At 37.8% G+C, this 26104-nt stretch overlaps 1 protein-coding gene across 1 annotated transcript in view; it reads right to left on the reverse strand.

The window, feature by feature from the left end:
* MEGF10 (multiple EGF like domains 10) overlaps positions 1–26104 on the reverse strand; it is an 86211-nt gene that overhangs the window by 27654 nt on the left and 32453 nt on the right. The window contains exons 6-13 of the mRNA XM_027712538.2: positions 19734–19980; positions 18711–18831; positions 16734–16870; positions 13558–13770; positions 7884–8058; positions 6951–7071; positions 5059–5222; positions 2071–2173 (exon numbers count right to left, since the gene is read on the reverse strand). Of these exons, the coding sequence (XP_027568339.1) occupies positions 2071–2173; positions 5059–5222; positions 6951–7071; positions 7884–8058; positions 13558–13770; positions 16734–16870; positions 18711–18831; positions 19734–19980 (1281 nt within the window). The remainder of the gene's footprint in view (positions 1–2070; positions 2174–5058; positions 5223–6950; positions 7072–7883; positions 8059–13557; positions 13771–16733; positions 16871–18710; positions 18832–19733; positions 19981–26104) is intronic.

The raw sequence follows: 26104 nt of genomic DNA on the forward strand, positions 1-26104 counted from the left end.
ACGCTTGAAGTCTCTTTCTAGTGAAGTCTTTTTCCTTTGTAAACATGAAGATGAAATAAGATTTCACTAAAGGTAAAAATACTCCTGGGTTAGTTAAATCACGCTGGCTAAGTAATTTTTATCACCTGTTGTAAAACATGGCTACTTTTCTGGCATGGCCTTTTAAAACAACCTGGATCCTTTCATTACATACCTATTGTCTCTGATGATTTGTCTCCATTTTAAAAACTCACAGGATTTACTTTAAGCTGCACATCTGCAACTCATGAACAGCTTTAACAGCCTAAACCATGATCAAGATCATCAAAATGTTTTTACTGTGGGTATTCTTTGTTTAATACCTTTACTAATTTATGAAATCATATTTTGAGCAGATTCAAGTGTAAGTTTGCAGAAATGTGTCCAAACACACACACAATAACCTGAAACTACATGAAAGTAAGGACATTAACATCACAACAAAATAAACACAATGTAGTGTCACACGAAATAGCAACGGATGGCATAAGGCTAATAGTATTTTTTCATAATTCACTCAGTTAACTTCTACTATTTTTTGCACTCCTGTGGTAGTTATTTCCCTGAGATGTCTGAGTAGCTGATGTTAAGTCACACTGGAGCTTGTGGGAAGAAAATAAAACCAACAAAGTCTTGTCTTAGTGAGGTGAGTGCTGGCTCTGAAAGTCTCTCATGTTGAAAAGGGTGAGACACGATGGTGAGAGAGACCTTCTCAAAGAACCAATATACAGAAAAAATGCACAAATGATAGATGGGTTTGGTCTTCCAAAGCAAAGCATGCCCATGCCTATATCCCCTACTGATTTCCACTTCCCACCCCCAGTAATCACAAAAGTCACATTCATCTGAACAGAAAGTAGAAAAAACAGCAGGTAAGCTGTAATCAACTACAACTAATCAACCTGAACTGTAGACATGCGCTTCAAACAAGATGCTTGGGATCCATCTACAGAGCTAGGAAAAAAAAGAGTATAAAAATCAAGGTTTGGAGAAAAACCCAGTAACTAAGACTGTATCTATCTGAGGAAATCATAAGCTCATCTCCACCTAACTTTGTCTGAAAGCACCACAGAAAAAAGAAAACAATTATATGATGAACCTGCAAGTCAATTAGGAAAAATATTAAAAGAGCGGACACTAAATAATATTAGTATATATCTGAAAACACAAATAAATAAATAAAAATCCTCTCTTTTCACAGCACTCACATACTTTGTTCATTTAAGGTGTGTTTTTCATGCTGACTCCTCATTATAAAATGGAAAGAGGACATACAAACAGGGGACATGAAACCTGACCCCTGCAACACCACAGCATCATAGTGAGACACCAAGTCTAGAACATTTCAACAAGGGCAAGCTTATAGTGTCAATTAAGCCCTATTGAAGATCACAGAGTTTTCCCAACCTTAGAGCTTAGAAATCCATTTGAGAACTAAAACTACCTCCTAGGGATAAAGGAAACATTTCATGATACATGCCCTCCTCCACAGTCTCATCATGTTTTCAAAAAATCTTGCTTTCCACAAACAAGAGAGTGCAACAACCGTGTCAAATATAAATTACATGGAATAACTAGATATGGATGGTTCTTAAAACCACAATGCTAAAAAACGTAATGAGAAAATATTCATATAGAACAAAATATGTGCGGAGAAAACTTCATGTTTTCAAAAGTTTCAGGAACTGAAATGGCAATATGGTTTCTGCAGTATTTACCCTCGTTTTGGCTGATTGAAAGCTGGATGTGATGCTTTACCCCGAAGCTCAAAGCACAACCTGGAATATTTACAGTTATTTGCCACTTTCATAACGAATCACACTGTGGAGGCGCCCAAGTTTTAAGATTTCCCTTTCTATTCTCAGTTTTCTGTGGATCTGACACCCAACAAAATTTCCACATGTGTGAATCACAGGAGGGACACAGCAGCCACAGAACTGTCCCTTTTCCCCTCCCAGTCCCACATACTCCTCCTTTACCCCCAAGCCCACAGAGAAGACCAAGTTCCACCAGAGTGGAAACTCTCCTTGTCTTCAGGGGTGTGTTTTGTACCTGACCATCCCGGGAGGCAGCGACAGTACCCGGTGGTGGGGTGACACCCATCTGCGTGGCTGCAGTCGCAGCGCTCAGCGCAATCTATGCCATATGTGCCGTCCTGTGACAACAGAAAAAGAACAACCCAGAAATTTCCAGTCAGTCCTGCCTCGAAAAGCAACGACAGATCTCTCCTGAATCCGTAATCTGTTCTTAATATAAAATGCTTCTGGCTTTTTGGAACATTTTAGCGTCCTACATTTTTGTTCTTTCATTTAAGAGGGGAAGATAAAGAATGAATGATACTCTCTTCAAAAATCCCAGACTAAAGCAATTCAGTCTCCTTTCTGCCTCAGACCCTGAGCTCTCTACCTATTGGTCAAAAAAGATACCACATAAAGGCACAATTATTTTAAAAAAGAGTAGTAAAACCTTAGATTACAATATATATTTAGTGTAATGTTCATTGCATAAATAATGGAAACTGTATCACTTTCTTTTGATTAAAAATCTTTCTGCACTACAAGATATACTACACTAAAAAGAGATACTCTGGTTGTGGGGCATTTTTTGAACCAATAAGAGAGATTAAAGTTACAAGCTGAACACCCCTTTTGGTGCATTCTGCTGTGTCAAAAGCACAGCTGATTTTCAAGGGACTACATCTAAACATTTGAATTTAGAATTTAGAAGCCTTTTCTGCTTCTTCTGTAGAAGCTGGCACACACGTTTGTGGGTAATTTAATACAAAATCAATCTGAGAAACTGAGGAGCAGAATCTTTAATACTGCATTCTCAAAACAAAGTCAAAGTACAACAGCAAATTGATCTTGAAGAAAAAGTGTCAAAACCAAATCAAAAACACATGGAAAAAAGCCAGTATAATTTATGGTGATGCTTCAGGGTTACCCACAGCAAAGGCAAAAAAGGAAAAGAAACATGTCAGGTTTAAAAATGAATCATTTAAATTCAAGGCTAAAAATTGGTGTCAGCCACATTAAAATCTGAATAAAATCTATAACAAAATTCCTCTGCTGTTCTTTGATGTTCATACATATGTTTCAACTAAGTGCCACAGGATTCAGCTGTTCAATTCCCAGTCTTTCAAGTCTAAAGTTGAACAAAATCTTATGTTACTTCAGCGTAAGGAGCCTTTTGCTCATCTCAACAGTACATTTTTATATACAGAAAAAGAAAAGATTACACATTTCCTTTGCATATAATCAGATTTGGAATGAAAGGAAATCCTCAAATATGTTGTTGAAAAGCAGTATATTTAGCCTGCTATGTACTTGGACTGAAGTCCAAACTTCAGTGATATCTTGAGTAACTATCTGGGGAGTAAAATTAATTTTCTGAAGTTATTTAAACAAATTTAAATTCATTGATTTAAATAATGTCTCTGCTCCGATAAGAAAAACATTTCAGACAACAGTGGATGTATTTTAATTAGTTTTCTCTTTATTCTCCTGCTCTGGAATTTTGAAGCAGAATATGCACTTGAAATGTGTAAATGCTTATGGACATTGTTTGACACAGATGGAGGGGCATGCTAAATTATCTGATATAGAAATTTGCTTTTAAGCATTATTTGCCTAACTTTGGCATAGTAATGCAACTGCTATGAAACAATGTGTCTTTTTTAAATGTCAGTTTTAGAAGAGCTAATGGAGCTTGGGAGATATCATCATCCTTCAGAATCAGACACGAAGTGATAAACAAAGCTGTTTTAGAAGAGTGGAAACACTGCGTGAATGTACACAGGTGGTATTCTAATGAGTTTTCCAGAATATATTCAATTTTGTTTTCCGCTTTACTCACTACATCAGTGTGTGCTATGCTTCATCTTAAAACCAAAAGCAAAGCCCCAAAAATCACTTCTGAGGATTCTGAGGGCACAAATTTTCATTCAAGACAGAGGTGTGGTTTCCATCTTACACTCTATTTCAGCTATTCCCATCATGTTATTGCTCAGCAGAGCTCGTCCAAACTGAAAGAAGCTTCAATGTGATATGGGAGGGAATTAACAAGGTGTGTGTTCAGTTCATGTGGCTCCTTTACAATTCTACTAAACCAACAACCTGCTGTGCAGATAGTATTGCAAAAGTGAGCAAATTACAAGGGAGGGGAAAAGGAGAGCAGAGAGAAGTTTATTTTAAAAATTAATTTTGTTAAAAATTTCCTGGAAAACTGAAGTCCACCATTAAAAAGAAATGACTCGGGAAAACCTCCTTTTTCATAATTTTTTTTTTTGGGGGTGCATGAAATGTAATTGAAATCAAACAGTTATACAGTAAAACCAATGCGTTTTGATTTTTACTATTTAAAATTTTTTGAAATTATACGTTTTCATGGCTTCCCCAAACTACGAAGTGGGACAGAAGTGATAAGGAGTTTGCCTTTGTCCTCACAATGATTTCTAATATTGCAGATATTTCTAATATCTCAGAGTCTGGGAGAGAGTAGAAATCAGAGCCCCAGTAGAAAGGCACCCGTCATGGAACTGGGTAGTAAAAGTAGATTCTCATGTCTGACTGAGAGGCAATCAAAATTCTTTATTCATACTGTAACATAGACATAAGAAAATGTAATTAGAAATATGTTATTTGACGTGGAATATATTTTTTGTTCTTTTGTCTTGTAATTTTTACTTAAACTAGTTGAACAGAAGCAATTTGATAGCATTTGATGCTGATAGAGAGAAAAATTTGGTTCTGTGTTTTTCAATCAATTCCAAAGGAGCTAGTGAAAAGTTTGGGTTCCGATTTTAAAGTGTTGAAAGCAGAAAAGGTGTTCATCAATGCAAGTTCATTTTGTGTGGCCATTTTTTTGTGTTCTTTGGTGTATTGTGCAGCATGGCTCTTCCAGAAGAATTGTTGGTGCATGACCCTGATCCTGCACGCAGTCATATGTGCTCCCTAGGGACATACCCCCAAAGAATGATAGAAGGCCTACCCTACCCAAAGTTATCCTACAGGGCAAAATTCGGTGATATTATTTAACTACCTGGCAAGGGAGTTCACATTTTTCTCCTCTCCAGCCCGGGGCACAGGTACAAGTTCCATCCAGAGCATTGCAAGCCCCTCCATTAAGACACTGGCAGGTTAAGTTACAGCCAAGTCCCCATGTACCACTGGGACAGTTTACTGAGCAATCTACACCATGCCAACCTGCCAAAAAAAAAGAATTATAGTCACAAATTATTCAGGTTTTCCCCCTTTCCTCTCAGAATGTTTCCCTCTGCCTGCCATGGGGCATCTCTCTGAGATGGGCAGTACTGTGATAACATTCACTACAAGGTGGTATCAGCAGTTTTGGCTCAGGACTTGTCCAGGTTTGGACAAAGGTGTTCAAGGGCACCTTGTAACATCTGTGCACAGCATATGTTTGCAGATGGGTGCCAACATACAAAAGCAATTGATGGAAGATCTGGAATAGAGATAAAGACACCTTGAAATTTCACTGAGAAACACTAAACTACACTGAGAACAGCCTGAACATAATTAGGAGTATTTTCCCCAGACTTAAGCTACCGCTTTCATAATTGTTCCACAAGCGTTCAATACAGAGAGTTCTGCGATATGGTTTTAACAGAAATCTTAAATAAAGACAAACCATAAAAGAACTGCATAAATTGGATTTCTCCAAGATACATAGAAGTCCTTTCAGATGATTTCTGTACTTCTCTCCAAATACAAAAAAAAAATGTGATGAAAAAAGGGTCTAAAATGCAGGAGTCACCATTGATTATGCCTGATAGCAACAATTCACAGACTGCACACTAGATGAAATGTGAATAGATTTTTTAAAATGTGATCATCCATTGGATACAAGAGAAACAGTGTGAGGCAGTCATATGTTATGAGCTACAGTCACACAGGCCAAGTTTCTAGTTTTGTATTGTTTACAGTAAGTGAAGGGAAAAATTATTCTGCACTGAGCCTAATCAATAGGCTATGCAAAACACATGCACTGAAAACAGGCTGCTTTGTGCTTCATTGATAACTTCAAATTTAGGGGTCACTTCAGGAAAAAATGTTACACTATACCAGCTAGAAAACTGAGACACTTTCTCTCAAACGTCTTTCCAAGATTTATAAATTTCTTTTGCTTACATGACAAGTATCAAGGTTTAGTTTAATTTCACTTTTGCTGTCCTTTTTCACCGTACTGTGACTAAAACTGCACGATGCACAAGAAGACAGGATTACGTCTCTAAAGGAATGTTTTTTCTCCTCATGACCTGGCTGTTTTGCAGTAGCTGCTTTAAATTAAATTAGGGTTAAATTAGCTCCACTGTCTGTGGCAAGAGTATATGCTCTACATTTGCTGCACGATAGATTTAATAGCGTTAGTCCCTGACAAATTTAGTGGCTATTTGTCTAGGTAACTCTCACACTTCTCCACTCTCAAACTCCATCTAAATGTTTTTAGAAAAACATTTTTAGACAGGAGGGGTCTAAAATGTTTACTGGGCATGGGATTTGCTTTGGTGCATTCAAAAGCCTGCCCTCTCTTCTCGGCAATCCAATATCACAGCTGAGGGACACTGGATATTTTGAGAAATTCTTTCTCACAGCAGAAGTGAATGAGAGATGTACTCTTTCAGGTCCCTTCCAACCCAAGTCATTCTATGATTCTGTGATTCCATATGACTTTGGTTAGGAAGGCTGACATCAGATAAATGGCCCACTCATAGTCCTTCTAGCAGACCACAGTGCTTCTCTCAGAAGATGTTTTCCTTGGTTTTCCCTCCCAGAGCAGCAGAAGCATAAAGTATCTACTGCTTAGGCCTTCAGGGTGGTCTGCTTTTTATCAAGTTTCCTCTTCTCTACTTCAAATATTCAATTTAATGTTATGATTATAGAAAAGGAAGATTAATCTGAGGAGACACCTACCTGCTTTGCAGGCACAAGAACCATCTACTGGTGAACAGATGGCTTCATTTTTGCAGTTGCACATGGACGAACAGTTTACTCCATATGTTCCCGGAAGACAAGGACTACCACAAGAAGCACCCTGAATTATAAAAAAATAAGAGTCTAAAAACTATTTGAGGGGGCTCAGACCATACAACTAATAAAGGATCTAGACTGATAGAAGTGCTACGAAAGCCAGAAAACATACAGCCCAAGCATGTCCGAGGCTGTCACCAAGTTATTCTGAATTTAAGGGGCAGGGAGCCCTTCGTGCTTTTCAAGCCTTTTTAAGTAAGCATTATTTTTCTATGATTTGTTTTGAGAGCTCAGTCCTATAGGTAACATTACTTGGTTAGATCAATGGACAGTGATAAAGAAGCCCTTTATGAAACCAAAACACAGTAAGATAGCAGTTTAATGGAAAATAATTAGTTTTTAAGAACTAATCTGGCTGAAGTTCTCAGTTATTACTGTAAAATGTTTTCTATGTTAGAATAGCATCCAAGGCACAGGTAACAGCAAATGTGCATAAAAGCTGAAGAATAATCTGTGCTGAACTATAAAAACCAATGTTTTTGTCCAGAGTTTCTGTGGATGGAGCATGAGGAATTGGTGCTACAAGATAATAACTGAAACTATCATTCCTCTCCTTATTTACACCTCAACACCACACCCTCTTATCAACATCCTATAAAACAAATTACATCACTTTCTAAAAATGACTTCATTTCAGTACTCAAAATCAATACGAAATTTTGCCTTTTCAGGGTCTTACAACACATACAGTAGTACCTAAATATCCTTACTTCTCTTTTACTGTGATGGAGAAAGGACACACTGGCCTCTTGAAGAATTTATCACTTAACCAAAGGCAGTGGAGTTGAAAATGGGGAGTGAAAGTGAGACATTTACCTTAAATCCAGGGGCACAGGTGCATTTCCCAGTCACACTGTCGCAGTCAGCACCATTTTGGCAGCTGCAGATCTGCTGACACGACTCGCCGTAGAATCCCGGGGAACATGTCTCATTGCAGTAGAGCCCAGACCAGCCAGGCTTGCAGGAGCATTCCCCAGACATGGGGTGACAGCTGCCAGGGAGAGATGAGAGGTTAAATAGTTTGGGACTAACCGTGACATAAATATTGTTTTCTTTCCAGAGGACAAAATGCTGTTATAGGGAAGTTGCATAAAGGATCTTGCCATGCTCTGCACAGAGGTTTACCTCACAAATCACAAGGAAAGGTTCTGTGTATTTATATATAAATGCATGACAATTAAGAAATATCATACAACATACAGACATGGGAAGGAACATACAGACTTTGGGAGGACATGGGAAGACAGTAAGACATATCTTTTTTCTACATCTATTTGAAAAGAAACCTCTCCGAAACACAGTTTTTACCATAAAGCAGATATCCACAGTTATGAATATTAAGGTGATGAAACCATTAAATTCCTAACAATTTATTAGGTTTTCACACTATCAAGATCATTTTCATAACACTGCACAGACTCAGCAGTGTATTGTCTGAGAAATATGACACTCGGAAAAACAGCACATCCAACACAAAATAGTAACTCAGCACCCCATGAGCAGCAAGAATGCTCTTTTCTTTAAACTGTAGGTTGGAAGAGGACAACTGGGCAGAAGTCAGCTATACTATCAGAGCAATGACCTTTTGGAGAGTGTCTCCCCTCTCTTGGCCATACCTGGTGGCAGACCAGCTGTCTCTACCTGGAACAGCAGTTTCATTGAAGGGCCAGTCAGGCAGCTGTTGCCTCATAACAAATGGACATCATCAGCTGTGCAAAGATATATATGCTGGAAGAGTGGGCACAATGGGGTGCTCTGTAGCGCTCTGGCAGAAAAAGCATTTGCTTAACTCTCACCAAAGGAAATGCCTTATTCAAGTCCATTATATTTACAATGGGAAGATTGTTTAAAGATATTTGTCTGCTACTGATTAAAGTTTCTTTAAGTATGCTGGAAAAAAAAAAAAAAAGAAGTGCCTTCCTCCAGACAAATTAAATGATCCATGACAAGAGCCTGATTTTGCAAGACTTGCTGACTCCTCGTGTGTGGAGGTGCATTTGAAACTGAGTATTTTTCTGACCATTTGCAAGTTTGAAGACATACCTACTGCACTTTTAAGTGCTACAACATAACAAGAACATTCTTTGAGGAAGTTGCAGAATAACAATATTAGCTGCAATTGCTCTTGGATTTGAGGATTGCTCTTGTAAAAATAAGAGTTTAACATTGCTGAAAACAACCAGCTGACAACATTGCTAATCAAGGAAAGCATGAATTATAAAGGTTGGAATGTCATCATGCATTCTGCTTTCTATATATTACTTCATACTCTATGACACCATAAAAACTTGGAGGTCCTGGAGATATTAAAATACCTTTGACAGTATTAAGCTGCTTTACATTAAATTGAGAGGAACGGTCCTTTCAGATAAATGACGAATGAAGAAATGGCTCAAAACTCATGCTGTTCATACTCAACAGTCCTGATTATTTGTTCAGTTATAAGCATACCTGCCATGAAATAAGTTGAAATGGAACTATTCATATATGAAATACATGCTGAACTGTTGAAGACACAGAAGATGTAGCAAGATAATTTAACATCTCCTATTCCTAACTTTCTGTGGGCCCCCAATTTCCATGTTTCTTATCAGTGGAAGAATATAGAGCAGGGAAAATGAAAAAAACTTTCAATCCACAACTGAATAGTCACCGAGATATGAATTAGACCATATTTATAACATTAATTTAGCATTACTGTCATTTTAAGACATAAAGCCCAGTGTTCACAGAATCATATAATATTCTGAGATGGAAGTGGTGTTTGTTGTTGGGTTATTTTCCTCTCAGGGGATGGAGAAATCACACACATGTAGAAGCACTGAGTATGAAGCAGAGGCATTGATATTCTGAGCCCCCTACTGAGTGTTACCAAGGCCTATTTGCACATGTATTGATTGACACCGAAATTAGTACTCCGTAATTTGTAATTAGATGTAGGAAACTGAACCACTTCTGAAGCTTTTTGATGGGTTCTTGTGCAGTTAGCTTAATTGGCAATAAGATTTAAATATTAAGATAGGGAAATAAAGAGATGTTGCCAGTATATTTATTCCTGGTCTTTTGTTCACACCTTCTGGAAATGCAACCCTACTCTGTACAGAGACAAAAAAAATACTTGTGGGTAGTTGATATTATATATTTGAAAGACTCAAATGAACTTAGTGATTTTCATATCATTTATATAGGTGTTTCACTATTACAATATTCACCAAATTCTTCAGTACCTTATGCAATATAAAATTTCCAAAAGCTCTTGTACCTGTAAATACAAGTCCATTGGAAAAATGCAAAATTAAAATGCCCTAATCTTTACTTTAAGAACACAACCAAACTACATGAACTAAGCATGTATCACACTATAAAAATGCAATCAACTCTACTTATGTATGTCAGAAAAGCATGAGACCAATAAACCCCATTAGTGCTCATGTCATGAATAAATCCTAATTACAGGCTAAACTGTGCCTTTTTAGCTGGTAATACAGAATGACCCCACTCTGCAGGTGTGAAGCAGTGGTGGGAGATTACCAGAAAGATCTTACAAGAAAAAACACAAAACAAAAAAAACAGGCATATCTCAAATTTACTTGGAGATCAATCTAAAACCAGGGCAAATGCTGTATCACAGGTGTAACCAATATCCTTTGTAAACATTCTTGACAAATATGCTGCTACACTCTGCCTTTTTTACACTTCTTGAATGATCCTTAGGTTTTGCTTGAGTGAAGGCATGACAAAACCCAGCCTAAAAGTGGTTTATGCTAGAAGAGCATTCCTGTACAAAACAGTGAAAATGTTGACATACAGACAGGCTCCAGTCCTTTCAAAACATGTAATAGTGAAGAATATTTGTGAAAAATCTCCTTGCACAAGAGGGTCATCTGTTTCTGTCCTCTGGGCCCCTCAAACAGATTAAAATCTCTCAAGTATAGCTATTTTTAATGCTTGACAAAGTGTTTAATGAAGGTTGATAATATGACTAAGAGGAAGGATGGGTTTGCCTTCCATACCCAGAAGCTGCCACCAACCAATTGCAGCAGCAAAATCCCTATAAGCCTAGGCAACCCAAAATGCAAATTATGAATTATTGGCACAGCTGCTTTGATGCAATTTTTTTCAGTCATAAAACAGTAATAAAAAATGTATACATTTTTGAACTATGCTGTACTATAATGTTTTTGTATCTGTACATGAACAAGCATGTGAAGAAGATGGCTAGACACATACATGCTGGAACTTACATCTACATATTTTACAGCAATATTTTTTAGAGCTAAGCATACTTTTTTAATTAATCCTTAATTCATTTCCATATCTATGAATATTAATAACAGCTCTAAGACTTTAATAACAGCTCCTCTTTGAGGATATCTAAACTAGTGATCAGACCCAGATGAAAAAACCTTTATTCAAGGCCCTTAGAACAGAATCATAGACCTACAGACACACAAAGGGTATTTGCAGGAGGAATTCTATCCCTTTTTTGTGCCTTGGGATTACTGGTAACTACATTGCTGCTAAATGGATTAGTGCTATGAAGATCCTTTGGCTGCAGCCAGACCAAGTAGTACTTGTGGTAGGCAAGAAAGGGTTGAGGATATTCCCTGATGTGATTAAAGAGTTGTCTCCTCCCTGACTGAGAGATGAAGACAACCAGATACAACTGGCTTCTAAAAAGAATCTGAAAAGCCTCAAGTGTCCCCACAGAGCTTTGGCTTCTATACCATTACCCAGATGCCCTTTTATTCCTATTATTTGATGGTTTTAGTCACTTCCTGACCCAGGGGAAGGAACTTACATATGTAAAATACACTTGTGAAGTAATGAAAATATTTGTTTTTCTCAGACATCATTATGCTCTTGTGCACCTTCAGGGCTGTTAAATGGCTTTGGATTTGCCACACAGGAGGGAAAATTTTCAAAAAAAGACCAGACATATGCTGCAGTTTACTTGTGAACATTTGTGATCTGATTCGACCACAAACTGCCTTCCAGTGGTATAAATGAACGAACAGCTGTGTTGAACATGAATCAGAAGTAATCCCTGTAATACTAGAAATGCTATACAGTGCAATGCATTCCTGTCAAACAAGGCTACCACAACAGTCTGCAGACAAATTTTCAGGAAAGCAGCTTAACCATAACTCATAATACAGTAGCATTTGGTCTACTGGCATAATTTGAAAGCTAGATGGGTCAGCATTAGGGAGCCATTTGTTCTTGAACACAATTTGTTCTTGTTGCCCAAATAATTATTGCTTGATTTTACATCAAAACAGCTCTGTATTTTTTTTTACATATTTCAGCTACCTGGGAAAAACAGAGCACAAGTACAAAACTGTAAAAGCATATGAATGGAAGGGGAAAGGAATTCAGTTTGTTGACACATAGTTTGTCAACAAAAGGTGTGTTGATCAACTCTGACAATCCACAAAGTAATTTTTCACAGAGGCCTGAGTAGCTGTTTCCATGTATGTGCCTGAGTGATTTAACATCACTGCTAACTTCTGACTAAAGTTTTTTATTTTATCTGTGAGGAAAAGTACATCTTATATCAATGTACAGCAACATTCTATGTGACACTCAATAGTTTATGTAAATTCCTTTCACAGCTACTTTCAACAGCAAAAATTTAGATTATGCTCACAAACCTTCTCTAAGGTACTGTTAAATAGTAATGCAATGAAGTGTAAGCAAATGCACCATGACCATAGTATTTAACCAGAAGTACTGTTTTGTAACAAGAGAAAGCTGTCCAGAATTGTTCTATAAATATGTTGGATCCCCTCAACTGACATCTGACATTCCTCCCTCACAGCTGAAACTTTGTCTCCAAATAATCACTTTTTACATTTTCATAACACTATGCTCAAACACTATGAAATCCACAAAGACACAAGAAACACAAAAAAATAGGACTCGTTACTGCCCGAATAAGGAGAAATAGCAAAAGGTAAGCTAATTGGGAAATTATTTTCATTCGATTTCCAAGGACAGATTTTATCTGCTTAGTAGAAAAGTCACTAAAATGACAATAAATGAATTTTTGAAATGCAGATTTAAAATTGGTAAGTCTCTGCAACTTTTTATTAAAACAGTCACCTACAGCAATTCTTCTAGAGAGAGAGAGAGAGAGAGAAATGCCCAGGCTTCTCAACTCAGAACACTATACATTCATGGAGGTGGTAAATATAGATAAAGGTCACATTTTGTCTTAATATTTATTTTATGGCTCAGAGACCAAATAATGCCGTGAATATTACGATCAAATATACATGCAAAGACTAAAATTCAGAAGCTTTTCTGGGTTGATATTTTCTTTTTTTGATGTGGTGAGAGAATACCAAATACTATTACAAGTCTTTAACTTAGTCTTCAATTTGCATGAAAGTACTAGAAAAATCAGGAAATTTTAATTTTCAGATTATATTAGGATTTCTATGTTCTATGTAGAAAAAGACAGCAGGCTAAAGGGTGTAAAGCCTACCTCCAGGTATTGGGCATGTGGCAAGGACACTTTTTATCACACTTGAGACCATAAATTCCCTCAGGGCAAAGCCTTGTTTCACAGTGCTCTCCAGTGTATCCTGGTTCACAGAGGCAGGCACCACTAATATGGTAACAGTTCCCACCATTCACACACTTGCAGGTCTCTGCGCAATGCACTCCGTAAGTCCCCACTGGACACTCATCTTGGCATCTGTGGGGAAAAAAAAAAAACAACAAAAATTTGTTTTGTTTCCCATGAACTACAGCTTTTGGAGCTTTAAGGGAAATATGGTTTATAAGGAATCTCTTATATGGGTCAAATACTTTATATAACTTCATATTTAAAAGGGCCCATCTCTGGTTGCCTTTGGTGCTAAGCTAGACAGGCTCAAAAACATTGGCTCTGCAAATTCCTTTGGAAAAGGCCTCCCTTCTCTGCAACACAGGACATAACATTCATACACAGACCACTGCACTCCACATTTAGGAACCAGAACAAAACCAAACCCTCTTAAGTCAGACCTGAAGTGTGAAGGAACTTTTTCATTCATATAGCTTTAAGAAGATAGACAATTTAGTTAACAGACTTAATTCTTTCATGTCTTTCATATGAATGACATTATTTAACCTAAAGATCAGTCTTATCTTTAGCTGTCCAGCCTTGTAGTCCTCACTACAAGAAAATGTTCAGTACCCTGTTTCTAAAACTTGCAACTCATTAAGTAATGAGTTTCTGGATAGCAATTTCATTCAGAGATGTCTTATGAGTTTGATGTTTTCAGGTTTATCTTCTCTGTATTTTACAGCTGAATTGTTGTAAATGCCAGTACTACTACAGCATTACTAAAGGTTCCACCACTCAGTGCATTTAAAATATTTCACTGTATTTATGAGAGCAGACCTCTCAGCTCAACAGGTTCATGCCTCAGAGCCAAGGATGACAACATTTCATAGCTTATGTGTCAAGGAAAATGCCCACTTTTTTCAATATAAGCACCCTATAGAGTCTGAATTATACTGACACAAACAAAAAGACAAAACAACTAAATCCCAAAGCTTTAGGGCCAGAACATGCCGACATTAACGTCCTTAGATGTGCCGTGAACTTAAGAGTTGGTATCATCTTCTGCAATTTATGTACCTTTAAGTTTTGTCAAGTTACAGACTGTACAAAAATATTACTTGATAATACAGCACAGTATTAATGGTTTTATCAGGTTATAACTTACTCATTTCCCCAGTCTTGTAAAAGAATTTCCTTGGTGTTCTTTTTCTATTTTTCTTATACACTTGGGTTTTTATTTTTGGTTTAGTTTTTCATATGATCGGTGGTTTATTACATGAGAATTTCAAAGACCATGATACAAGGCACTGTAAAATGTAACAGAACTTAGCAGAGCCCTCTGACTGAAGTAAAAGGGGCATACATGTTTATTTCATGCTTCTGCAGTATTCGTCTCAGTCTGATACTGATAGCCAGAATTTTCATGGCATTCGTAACTCTGTCCTGACTGAAGTCAGCAATAAAATCTCTTTTTCTTCTCAAGTATAGTGTAATAATAGAGCTAATAACCCTGTTTCAGTATTTCCTAATGAAGTTCAACAAATAAAGCTGTGAAAGAATTTTTTTCAAATGACGATCAGGAATCCCAGCCAAATTACACGAAATTTAACCTTGCAATATATATTTTTTTTTATTTAACTGCATCTTCATCAGCTTCTGAAAGACCCTTTTCCATTTTGTGGTGAGGACAGGTATCAATCAAAAAGTCTTAGGCAGAAGATTTATAAAGGTAGTTTAAACTAGATTCCTTTGTCTTAACTCGGATCACATAGAAACTGTTACATGCTCTATAAGTCCTCTTTTTCTTGATATATGACCAAATTCCAGGAGTCACCACCACACCAAAATCTCAGACAACCACTGCTGGAGTCACAAACAGAAGTGGAGAATAGCTTAGCACTTTAAAAAACATCTTCTCGCTGCTGGTATGTATATGCTACCTCAGCCATTGCTCGCACATTTCTTGTAACAGTTCCCTCCCTTGCCAGTTCACTGACATGAAATAAGAACCTGGTCTACAACCTTGCTACTGACCCATTCCTGCCCTTGGAGTATCTTGGAAAGCAAAAGAACTGCAAATACAGCCTGTTTGGCAGGAAAAGAGGGAGTTCAGATATGCAAAAGTGATCAAAATGCTGCAGACAGTAAGGCATTTCAGATGATAATCAGATTACAATTACAATAGTAAAAATGTATTACTTTTAGAAACTCCAGGGTAGTGCAGTGGATAGAAACTCATATGGATATTCCTTTGATTGCCCTGTGGCCTCGTCTGTGTTTAAATGTATCTACCACCCTCTGCACTGTGTTTTCACACACGCAAATATAATTTTGGCATGCAAATGATTCTGGACTAACTCTTTCTCTTCTTCATGAGGTGGGTTTTTTTCCCCTTATGTCTAGCACAGCACTAACCATGTCCTGTGAACACTTGTGTGGGAAGTGCATATGGTTATAATACCCACAATTGTTGTCATAGATCCCCTGGACTAACTCCAGCGATCAAGCTGCTGCTGACTTCAGAAAATTGAGTTGTGTGCTGTTTCAAACACATGCAAGAAAGCAGTTCTTTCATCCCTTTCCACTGCCTTCAAAAATGATGTCTCAATATATTCTTTCCCATCTACCAAAGCTGATTTTTAATAATCAGAAAATAAATGTTTCATTTCATTTGATTTAAATATTTCAGGAGACAACTCTCCAGCTTGCTCATTTTGAAGAGGAATTGAATGAGCCTCCCTTCTTGCTATGACTGCCAGACATCTGCACAAAACCACGAGATTCCCTCCTCACCCCTTCACCACAGCCCAAACTGCACCATTCTGCAACCCACTCCAGTGCAGACCCACAGGAACTGCCAGAGCACAGACCACAGCAGGAAAATACTGAAAACAAGCAGTTCCCTCACAGAAGGGCTCTTTCACATAGAAATGTTCAACTTGCAACCCAGCATCAGCTGAGTGACGCGGCAAACATTTCATAACCAAAATCAACTCTTTTAATCCCATCACAGATACTTTCACTCTTCTTTCTACCAGGTTCTTAACTCTCCCTGTTGTAGCAGAGCCTCTTTCAGGTTCAGCAGCCTGGCAAAAATGAGTTTTCCTTACCTTTCCCCTGTGTAACCTGGGCTGCAGTGGCATTGGCCTGTGGCTGAGTCACAGGTCCCTCCATTGTGGCACTGGCACTCCTGGGAACAGTTCTTCCCATAACGACCCTCAGGACAAGGTTGACCACAGACCATGCCCTGTGTGTGCAGAAAAGAAATCTTAAGGTTAGATTTGGGATTGCAGCTTGAACAGACAAAGAAGAAAGGATTGTCATGAAGGAAGACCCAGGAGATCTTGTGTTACTTGTCCAGTACTGATCTTGGAAATGCCAGAGTTCTCTCCAGCTTTAAACATGGGGTATGTTCCAGCGCTGGAGGAATAATCTTGTAGGATTTCCATTTTGGAAGTAAAAGCACATGAAAAACACACTCTCTAAGCAACTGCGAAAACACTTACAGATTTAAGACTAATTGATGTCAAGCTCTTCCCAGTTTATTTACCAGGAGCAGTATATATCAAGATAACTGGAATGCCCTCCAGTGTGTAATGGTGTAGGAATCAGTAACTGCTGTAATGCCCCAATTATACTACTTGATGATAAGTTGGGTTTTTTTTCTGATGAAAGGAAAAGCTGTTTGTATTCACTTAAAGCAGCATATCCTAAAAGTTTAGGTAGGATGATTGCTCCCTTCAATGGGGTTTGAATTCTTGCACTGCTTTTTAAATTGTTGGAATTAATTACACCTGGGTATGGAGGTGAACCTCCAATCTTAAGACTTTTAAGAAGCTGTTTCAAATGTATTTGCAGGTATTTCATCAGACAAAAGGCATGCAGGTATCTCATCTAACATAAAATACTGCAGAATTTGTACCTGGCTACTTGAAACTTCCCTTACAGGAAAAGCAAAAAAGGTTATAGTGACACAATTGTGTTTCACAGAACTGAAAATTCTAAAATTATAAATTATTCTTAAATAATTACTTGGAATGGAAAATTAGTCAAAGGGCTAAGCAGTAATTTATTAGTTAAGACAGACACTAGTATAAAATTTCCCTCAGTGCTTCATGTTCTATCTCATTTTTCAGTAGCTGTGTTTAGGCAGATAAAGGGATTCAAGAATTTATGCAAACATCTGTATTCTATGACCAATAATTTCATTCTTCTAACATGAAATGGAATAAAATGTAAAAATGGCAGTAATCCAGGCTAGGTAGTCAGATGAATAGTGCTACTCAAACTCACAATCAGAGATCCTGTTTTATAGCTGTGCTCTCTAGTTGGTCAAAAACAGGTTATCTCAGTATAATATCTCAATTATCACAAGGTAATTAAAAGATCAGTACATGTGAATTTTCACACAAAATGAACATTTAAACAGAAAATATTATTAACAAATAGTCATGATCAATATTATTAGCAAATGTATTTAAAGAATTTATTTGTGCTTTGATTGCCTTCTAAATCCATTATTTGCCAACTCAGAGTTGGCAGCCTGATAGTGGGGAAAGCTACTTGCAGCTCCAAGGTCAGGTCTTCTTTCCCTACCCTCTGCTAAAAGAGTAGAAAGTCTAAAGACAATGTCAAAGTTCTGATGTCTCATTTCCTCTCCAGCATTTAGCACAATATCTAAAGGTTTTGAGGTTTTGCCATGCATACTGTACATATGAAAACAAGCAAAAACCCCACCGTTAATATGTACAAATAGTGTCACCTCACTATAACATAAAATTACATCTAGAAGCTAATGACTTCCGGGCAAGATCTAGTCGATATTGCCTCGTCACAGCACAGTTCATGTCTTTTGCTTCCCAGAATCTGATATAGTTAGAGGCAGTGCAGAACCGGAGAACTTTCAGTAACAGATGGTTTTGTAAGTATTTTATTTCAGTCCCTTATGCTAAAATATGTTTCTCATTACTCCTGGCTACAAGCAGACTGCATTTGCTATCCTCATTTGCTAGCCTCTTCTGATGCCGCCTGAAGTCTACAAGTATGGAAGTTGTAGGGGGTTGTGCAGGTTTCAGAAGTGTTTTTACCATCCATCCTGGCGGGCAGGAGCACTCCCCAGTGACGTGGTGACAGACGCCTCCATTCTGGCACGGGCACCTCTCCTCACACTGTGGGCCGTGCTTCCCGGGGGGACAGAGATCCTCACAGCTGCGGAGAGTTTGGAGTGATGGGAGAGTTTGGAGGGGGTGGTAGACAACAGAGACAACCATTACTTCAGCACATGCTCCAGTTTGTCTCTATTTTTAACCTTATCATTAAATTTCCCAGCAAAAAATGTGAAGGAGAAAGCAGCACAACACCAAGATAAGCACACTGAATACTGTACAGCACCCATGCAACAAATCTAAGGAGCAATCTAGGAATTGTTTCTTTTTAAGCTACTTCTTTATACACAGTTTGGTGCTCATTCATCATTACTGACAGAAGTTTAAGATCTGTTCTGGAATGACAAAACTAAATAACTCCATGTTTCAATATAACTCTCTACAACTACCTGAAAGGAGGTTGTAGCCAGGTAGGTATCCATCTCTTCTCTCAGGCAACCAGCGGTAGGACAAGACAGCACAGTTTTAAACTGTGCCAGGGGAGAATTTTTGGACATTAGGAAGAAGTTCTTTACAGAAGGAGTGGTTGGGCATTGGAATGGGCTGCCCAGGGAGGTGGTGGAGTCACCATCCATGAAGGTGTTTAAGAAAAGACTGGATGTGGCACTCAGTGCCATGGTCCAGTAGGCAAAGTGGTGTTAGGTCAAAGGTTGGACTTGATGATCTCAGAGATCTTTTCCAACCTAGTTGATTCTGTGATTCTGTAATGTGATTTTCCAAACTTGCAGCCAAACTGTTTTCACAATGGTCATTAAGAAGCTCCAAGCAGGGGAGGAGCAGCCCAAGTCAAGGGGATTTTTCTTGGTTACACATACAGATGTGCTCTGTAATGTGGTTTGCTCAAACTTGCTTCCCTGCACAAAAGTTAATCTAAACTTCTAAACTGAATTTCACTCGCCAGAACTCTTTAAACTTGCCCCTCAAAACAATGCACCTGCTGCTTACAAGGCTCCGGTGTATCCCGGTGGACACCTGCATTCCCCGGTAATGTGGTTGCAGGTGGCTCCGTTCTGGCACTGGCATTTCTGGTGGCAGTCATTGCCATAGGTCCCGGGGTTGCAACGCTCCTCACAGCGCCAGCCCTTGAACCCCGAGGTGCAGTGACAGGCGCCCGTGATGGGGTTGCACAGCGCCCCATTCTTGCACTGGCAACGGCTGCTGCAGTGGGGTCCCCAGTGGTTACTGTCACATGCTAAATGGGCAAGAAAGGAAGAATGTTATGAAGATGCTCAGAGTCAACTGTAAAACAAACAAATAAAAAAAAGAAGTTGTAAAATGGAAATAGTTGTTCCTCAGTTGGTCCTCAAGGATCTCAGCAGGCAGACCGGACTTAGTTTGTGCGCACCGATTCTTAGACGGAAAAGCAAACGTTTTATAATGTGAGGCTAAGAAGTAAACAGAAGTTCTAGTCTCTTAACTGTCAAAACTTTTCATTGTGACTCTGTACCATCAAAAACCATTTATGGTTGCAGTTAGCTTCCATTTACAGGGAGAAGTCTTGCTAACTTAAAAAAATGTAGTCTAAATCCACAAACAACTGGCTGAATCCCACAAGGAAGCTGCAAAGCTTACTTGGTGTAAACTTATGATTTTTGACTAATCCAGAAATCCCTACTTACTTGCATAATTGCAAATATTCCCTTTTCAATCCTGCCATACACTGAAACGGCAAAAGAAAATGCAAAAAGTGTTTCACCAAGAAATAAAAATTAACAATTATATGGTGAAACTTCATATGGATGTTACAAATTTGGTTATCCAATGTGTCTTCACAATCACTCAAACCTATCTTTTCTTGTCTGCCCCAATGCCTCCCATTAAAGCCCTATAAGTAAGCCACTCAGACATCATTTCGGCATCCAAAGAAACACTTAATGTTAAGGAAGGCATTTCATCTTAAGAAACACAGGAGTTCTGAAAAGACCCTGAAGATTAAGGTCACCTGGAGTTCAACAGGAACGTACAAATCATATGGTCAAATGATCTGATTTTATTTTTATGCTGTGTTGATAACAGCAGTACAATGGCAAAGCCTCAATCGCAGTGACCATAAGCTCAAACTCTTCGCTTGGAGACTGACAACCTTTGTTCTCCCAATCTTCTCCTGGGGCAAAAAACCCAGGCAAAGAACAGGCACACTTTCCTAGACTAATGCAAAGTAATTCAAGAATGCTCCTCGGGCTATGAATTATTCAGCTGTAAGAGCTGTTCACTCAGGCTGCACAAAAAAAAAAAAGGGAATTAGGGTATTTTCAAGAATCTACTCTTTAAGATTTTTTTTTTCCAAGACAGGTCACTAGAACATGCATCCAAAATGGGGATACTGTGAGCACTCACACACAATAAAATAGAGAGCAACAGAAAGCAGCGTATGTATTATAAACACCCATCAGTACTGTTGGATTATTAGAACAACTGGCTGTTTTATTATTGGCCTCTCTCTTTAAAGATGTGTGGGGTTTGTGGTGCACAAATAAGAGGTTTATATAGAGTTCTGTAACACACTGCTGTCTACAGTACAAAATTGCCTGTTGCCATGATAACTCACATTCATTCAGAACTGATACAGGTTTATTTTGAACATGACTGCATAGAATAGAATGTGTAATCCTCATACTTAACCAGTCCTGAAATTGTTGTCAGGAAACCAGCTATTTTGGGATATATAAAAATATGTGTATGGGTGGCTAGAGGCCTGAGACAGTTGCATGTTTTATCATGAGCAGAAACCCCTACACGTTGGTTTGTTGTTTGTTTTTTTTTTACTTAACACATTAGTCTGGATTCAGATAAAAGTCTTTGTTCTTCCAGAAAAAAAGTTCAATTAGTGCCATTTCTCATGGAATAATTAAAAATTAAAATAATAAAAAAAAGAAAAGAAAGAAAAATATTCCCCCCGCCCCCATCCAGGCATGTCTGATAAACAGGAGAATTCATGCTGATTGCCAGACCAAAACTGTTCCAGTGCAGAGTTCAGTCAAGGATGAAGGTGCAGTGCAACAACATTCATGGAGCTGTCTCAAGACCCAATGCCAAGAGTCTCAGGGCCACACAGACCAGAAACATCTACTGCCACTGAACCCAGCACCCAGACAGCACAACTGCCTTGCTAGAAGACGCATGTACCATGCAGTGCTCAACAATTTATTAGTTTCCTGGCATGATCTTCTCATTGTTTTTGCAGGAAATCATTAATATGAAAAAAAAAACCCACCCATCATATGACTGCTAAAGGATTCCAAGCCTCAGGACCATTCTCCTGGCAATGACCAGGTGAATAGCAAATACCGGCTATGCAACATGGATTACAGCCCCATGGTAAAGCATTCCACAAGGACAGTGGTGGCCCATCCATAATACAATTTCACAATAGTCCTTTACACAAGGTCTGTCACCAGCCTCGCATCTGTCTGTGAGTTATGGGCAGAAATGTGGAGAAATGTGCTGGATTAAGGGGAATAAATAACAATACTAACTAAGATGGATAAATCACATTTTACCTCTATGTCCCCTGACTGATAATCAGTAATGTTCTTCATAGGAAATCAAAGTGATTTGTCAGAAACTGATGCTTAGTTTTCCATTAAAAAAGAAGAGGGCAAAGGGTAGAAATGTTTCCTGTGGCAAGTTTGGATTTTGGAGGCTAACTTTACCAACTATTACATCAGATTATTTCTGCTGCTTCCTAGTATTCAAACACTGAGAAAGCTGGTCTGGAAGTCACACATCTGCTAATCTAGTGGAATGGGATAGTCTTTAAGCTAATGACTATGGTCAGTTTACAGATTGTCAGCTGCAGCTCAATCAGAATAGCTCTGCTGACTGCACCAAGGTCACAGGCACATGTGTAGGTCACACACTACATGCAGACACACGCCAAAACCTCAGCTACTGACTTCTGAACAGAGCCGGAGCTGTTCATCTCTCTCAGAACAGGGTATATGTGAAAGGGAAGCAAAGTACAGAGGCAAGAGTCCCATGTTCAGAATGGCTTCAGAACAAGGATGGTGTGTCCCAGCCCCAAAGACTGCTGAAAAATCACACAGAAATCAAAACCCAGCCAGTAAATCAGGATTAATTTTGTGTTAATCATATAGAACTGGCCTAATGTTGTTCTGTTTCATGTAGAACACCTTCCTTACAAAATTCCTTCACTTTCCCATCTTCACATGTTATATTCACCCTCAGGTTTTTACATTTTAAACCGAAGAACTGGTTTAGGGTCCCTGTCAGCTTTTGCAGTAGATTCCCAGGGTCCTTTCTGCCTTCACCTTATGCTGTACTGGGAAAAAAAATACACCAAAACTTTTAACAAACACCATGGTATTAATGCCACATCTTGTTCTCATTTTTCCTTTTATACATTCAGCTGGGAATAACTTTTCTGTCACCACAGTAAGAGCTGTGCACATCACACAATGCCACAGACACAGGAAAGATAACTGTTCTCTCAGAAGGCTGCACTATGGTAAGAATCTCTAAGATGATACAGGTCTATCATGATAAAAATGCTTGTTGACACTCAGTGCCAAATGACCTGAGAATCAGAGAGGAGTGCAAGGATTCAGAGGTGAAACAAAATCACCTTCAAGAAGAAATTGAAATCAGTGCTGCAAACTGCTGTCAGTTTGGGGCCTTTTGTAGCATCTTTGAAGATTTAAAGTTCTGTAATATGGAATGCCATTTCCTAGTACAATAACTTAATGCATATTGTTATTATGCTGGGCTAGATATGGGTTTATGCACGTGCTTTCTGTGAGCAGCTGATGATTTGTAAACTGGGATGGTGAAAGCCCTGACATTTTATAACACGACGTATGATTTCTATAATAATTTGAAGCACTTGTAAAGAATTTGGCAGCTACTTTATTGCTTCTTATAAACAAAAAGACTTTTAACTAAACACTTATAAAGGTTTTTCTGCTTCTTTTAATGTTGATTTCCCTAAAAGGCAACAAAAAGAAAAGTGCAAATGAATCTGAGTTTACTCCTGACAAACCCACTTTGATCACCTAAAATTCTGCACTTTTCTAAACAATGGCCTATGATGAGAAGAAAATAAGGCTATCAAATCAAGTCAAAGAACATTTCAGAAGAAAAACCTCCTTAGAAACTCCAACTTGCAACTATTTTTTAACTATGCCACAATCTCCTTTATAACATGATATTCCAGTCAGACAATGTCTATTGCAATACTTTTTTTGTAAAGATCTTTGTTTTCCTTTTGTCTTTCTTTTTTTGCTAATGTGGACATAGAAGTGAAGAACTAAGATTTACTTTTCTTACTATCATTTTTTTGTAACTGTGTTTTATGTAGCACCAAGACAACTAAATTTTAGACAACTAGATTTTATTCTGTCTTACACATCTTTCTGCAAGGCACACTGCTGTGTGTTTCTGGAACTATTTACCACTGTCACAAAACAGAAGAGATTCTTACTGCAGCATTAGACTTATGTGTTTTTATGGTCTTTTAAAACAACTGAAAACAAAATTCCGGACCACAGAAGAAAAGCAAATGTTCCCTCACTTGGAACACAATATTGTGAAGTACAAACTTAGAATAACATTTCTAGGAGGGGCTATAAGTGATTTGCATTAAAAGGGAATAATCACCACAAATAACCAAAAATAACCAGTGTAAGCAAAATAGGCCAATATTGAGAAAACTTTGATTTATCGAAAGGAGTATTGCACTGACAGTCTTGTTATCATGAACAAGATTGCTAATCTCTGGAAATGCTCTAAGGCATGACTTTCAAGAGTCAACAGAAGGGAAAACCATTGATTCACTGAGCAAAAACCATGACAAAAATATGGATGTTTTCACTAACCTAAATCCACACCATCCCTACTGGAAAATTCAGAGGGTATTCCTGAAACTACTCTCTGCTATTTCCATTTGGTTAGCTGCAGATCTAAACTGATGGCATTTGTTTCCCTTAGGATATTCCTGCAGGATAAGAAACAGATAATAATTCTCCCAACTGGAATTTAAACCAAATAAAAGTAAATTCCTAGTAATTTTGAAAACTATAAATACTCAAGTATTTATAAAGTATATAAAATTTTACAAGATGCATTAAGCCTCTGGTGACATCAACCTGTATGTCAGCCTGGACAGCAAGACAGTAAACATGGAACATGGCAAAGAGAAATTTCAGGGATGAGTCAAAAAAGTGATAAAACTAAGTCAGCTACTCTGAAAACTAGAATAAAAACATCCTTCAGAAAACCTTCAAAGTATTATGTAATAAAACCGTGAGATTATTCTCCATATATATTTCTTTTATTTTGATCTGTTCTAGTCATCCTAGAATGTTATGAAAATATATGCATGTGCACATAAAAAAAGAAATATTTTTGCCTTAGAGAATCATTCAAAATAATTATAAAGTATCAATGGCTTTTAGTAAAAGACCTACTTTACCTACATCCCAGATACAAAAATGCATGGAATTTTTTTTTTTTTCAGAATGAATGCCCTTTCTATTAAATCTGGATTTTCTTTCTACCTTTTGTTTCTATCTGATTGCATTTGTTATACTGTAGGCCTTTAACCCTGTGGCATATTTTTCATTGTTACTTTTTGTTTTGTGTATGAGAAAGGATTTTTATTCAAAATGTTAAGCTTAAATTTAATTTAGTTTTTTTTTCTTTTTTCCTTTATAAAAGCCTCTTGATCCATGAAGTGGAAGAACAATGAAAATGTGTTTTTCAGATCCTATGAAAGACTTGAACTGTATGCCTTTCACATGCCATAAATTTCACAAGACTCTTTAAAGTGCTTTGGACATCAGAATACAAGGATGGATAATTGATAAGAAAAAAAAACACACACAGGCAGCTGTTGGTGTTCATTTTATGATGTTACTGAGATAAAACCTGTTAGAAACAATCACCAATATAGGAAAAGTTACAAAATTTTAAAAAACTGCTTGTTTCATGTCCTGCCCATGATCCTGATTTTGCACAGATCTCCTTGTAGGGCGATAAATTAGCCTTCTCCCCCATTCTTTTTTTTTAATGACTTGAAGGTCATCTTAGTTTCTAAATTAGCAACAAATGTTATCCTTCGCATCTCTGAAAACCTACCAAGTGAGACACTGAAAATATATAAGCCTACCAATGCATAAGGCAGATTGAAATTAAATGAGTTCGAAAAATACTTTTGCACTGTTACTAGGAAAAAAACCCACAGACATTATTCAAGAAATCAACTTAAGTAAACTCTACAAATAGCTTCCAAAAGGGTAAAAAGCAGAAATGAAAAGCCTCTCTGATCCAGAAAATGTTTTCAAAGCAGTAATACCATC

The sequence above is a fragment of the Pipra filicauda genome, unplaced genomic scaffold (assembly GCF_003945595.2).
Source record: "Pipra filicauda isolate LSUMZ 115617 unplaced genomic scaffold, ASM394559v2 scaffold168_size1973030_pilon, whole genome shotgun sequence".
Lineage (NCBI taxonomy): Eukaryota > Metazoa > Chordata > Aves > Passeriformes > Pipridae > Pipra > Pipra filicauda.